At 64.6% G+C, this 2,810-nt stretch overlaps 1 protein-coding gene across 1 annotated transcript in view; it reads left to right on the top strand.

The window, feature by feature from the left end:
- Window positions 1–418: 418 nt before the first annotated feature.
- ALX4 (ALX homeobox 4) overlaps window positions 419–2,810 on the top strand; it is a 41,889-nt gene continuing 39,497 nt past the window's right edge. Inside the window, exon 1 of the mRNA XM_007455805.1 lies at window positions 419–918. Coding sequence (XP_007455867.1) covers window positions 465–918 — 454 coding nt within the window. The 5' untranslated portion in view covers window positions 419–464. The remainder of the gene's footprint in view (window positions 919–2,810) is intronic.

The following is a 2,810-nucleotide window of genomic DNA, read 5'->3' on the forward strand; positions in this document are numbered from 1 at the left end:
GAAGGCCCGAGTCGAGGTGGTTCGCGGCGGGCAGGCGGGCCGACCAGAGTTCCCGAGCGTTTCTCTTTCGGCGATCCCCAGAGGCGGCCGGCCTCGGAACAATGGTTTAGGACCGACCGGCTGGGAAAGCCACAGAGTTCCAGGCGGCGCAGTGCTGGGCAAGAGGGAAGGCTCTGGGTCCTGATTTGGGCCCACGGGGAACCTGACGCCTAAATGACCTCCAAGCCCCCTTGAAGGCGGCCTCAGAACGCAGGCCTGGGCCCCGAAGCGCCGCAACCGACCGTAGGAGAGAGAGAGAGAGAGAGAGAGAGAGAGGCGTGGAGCGGAGGAGGGGGGAGAGCGAGCAGGCCGGCGCGGAGCGCACAGCCACCGCCTCCTTGCCTCTCCAAACTCCCAGCCAAGGCGCGCGGTGGCGTCCTCGCGCTCTCGCTCGCGCCCCCGCCCGTCGCCCGCCCAAGCCAGGCATGAATGCTGAGACTTGCGTCTCTTACTGCGAGTCGCCGGCTGCTGCCATGGACGCCTACTACAGCCCGGTGTCGCAGAGCCGGGAGGGCTCGTCGCCTTTTAGGGCATACCCCGGCGGTGATAAGTTCAGCACAACTTTCCTGTCGGCTGCCGCCAAAGGGCAGGGATTCGGGGACGCCAAGAGCCGCGCCCGCTACGGCGCGGGGCAGCAGGACCTGGCGGCACCCCTGGAGAGTGGCGCCGGAGCGCGGGGCTCCTTTAACAAGTTCCAGCCCCAGTCGCCCGCCCCGCAGCCGCCGCCGCCGCCGCAGCCGCAGCCGCCGCCGCAGCCACCCGCGCAGCAACCGCATCTCTACTTGCAGCGAGGCGCCTGCAAGACGCCCCCGGACGGCAGCCTCAAACTCCAGGAAGGCGGCGGCGGCCACAACGCGGCCTTGCAGGTCCCCTGCTACGGTGAGTGCACGTGCGGATCCCTCGGGCTGGGGTCCCCAGGACCCAGGGCTTCGGCACCTTCAAAACCCGTTCGGCTTGCGGGAGGCAGGAGTTGGCGGGCTGGGGAGGCGCGGGGCCGAGCTGCGTGTGACTTCGGGCAGGAAAATGGGGATCGACCGCTCCGAGGAGACCAAGGGATCCCTCCTGCCCCCTTCAGATCGCTCGGCGGAGGGTGCGGAGCGTCGGCTATTAAACTCAACCTGGAGTCTGTTTCTCCCCTCTTCGCCGTTCCCCCAAACCACTTGCTTTGCGCTGCCCGCCGGGCCGACTTTGAAGCGGATGCTTCGCACCGGCTCAAGGCGTGCGGCGGGAAACAGTCGCAGCGCAGCGCAGCGCAGCGCTCGGGCGCTAGGCTCCGGGGCTGCCGAGGCCTCGCTCCTCGCCGGCTAAGGGGGCTCCTCGGGCGGCGCCGCAGGTGGGAGCGTCGCAGGTGCGGAGCCCGGCCGGGAGCCAGGAGCGCAGTCGGCGGAGCGCGCCCGGGATGCCGTGGAACCGGGTCGCCACACGCGTGCGGGTCCAGAGACGCCTGAGGCCGCGGAAGGCCCGAGTCGAGGTGGTTCGCGGCGGGCAGGCGGGCCGACCAGAGTTCCCGAGCGTTTCTCTTTCGGCGATCCCCAGAGGCGGCCGGCCTCGGAACAATGGTTTAGGACCGACCGGCTGGGAAAGCCACAGAGTTCCAGGCGGCGCAGTGCTGGGCAAGAGGGAAGGCTCTGGGTCCTGATTTGGGCCCACGGGGAACCTGACGCCTAAATGACCTCCAAGCCCCCTTGAAGGCGGCCTCAGAACGCAGGCCTGGGCCCCGAAGCGCCGCAACCGACCGTAGTGGAGGAGAGAGCCTCTCAAGGGTGGCCTGAGGCCAGAGCAGCTGAGGAGCCTGGGCCTTCTCTCCCACAGAATCGGCATTGGTGAGCCCCAAGCTGGCAGGGACAGAAACTGAGAAGGGAGGGAAAAATCCCTGGGCTAGGAGCCCTGGGTACACACTCTCCCCCTGGGGCCTTGGCCTTCAGGCAGGGCCCCGGAAATGAGCTGGTTCTGACAGGACAGTGGCTTTGTCTGCACAGATTCAGGCCCGATGGAGAGACACCAGGCCTGGGGACAGAGGTGGGACATGGTGGAGGCCTTGGCGACTGGAATAACCTTACGAAACAACGCATGGCAAACGCTTTCTTACACTCAGCCTGGATCTGGCTCCCCACAGGCTCAGAATTAGTCCACTAAGTGGTCGTTGACACGCACAAACATTCACACATACACTTGACTACACTTGGACTCTACACATATACACACAGCCACTTCCTCGTGAGCAGCGCGTTCACACACACACACCAAGTATGCTCATGTGGCTTCGCACAGAGCCACACACTCTCAAATCCACAGGACACACTGAGCAGATTTAGAGAGATCCGGTGGCTTTCCCCACCTCCTCCACCTTTCCTCTCCACCTTCCTGTTGGAATGAGATCAGGCACTCGGATCACAGACACTCACAGCTCCACACAGGTGCTCCTTCCACACTCAGGTGGAGAGGGTCTCTCGCCCTGTCCACATGCAGCAGCCTGCCAGCCCCGGGGATCAGGCTCCCTCCTCCTGGCCTCGCCCAGGCCCCTCCTGGTCCCTGTCCTTTGGGAATGTTAGGTGTGAGCAAGTCGCGGACTGAGGGACCCGTGGAGGTTCGCTGTGCGGAGCCAGGGGACTCGCATATTTTCTCTCCCACCGCACTGATTTTTCATGTGTTAGAGAAATTCACCAGTGAGGCTTCTGAGGAGGCTGAGTTAATTAGACAAGGAGAGATCCTGAGCTGCTTTCAACCTCTCACTTGGAAATGTCTTGAGGTTCAGAGGGAAAAGGGAAAGA

The sequence above is a fragment of the Lipotes vexillifer genome, unplaced genomic scaffold, assembly GCF_000442215.2.
Source record: "Lipotes vexillifer unplaced genomic scaffold, Lipotes_vexillifer_v1.1 scaffold977, whole genome shotgun sequence".
NCBI classification, from domain to species: Eukaryota; Metazoa; Chordata; class Mammalia; order Artiodactyla; family Lipotidae; genus Lipotes; species Lipotes vexillifer.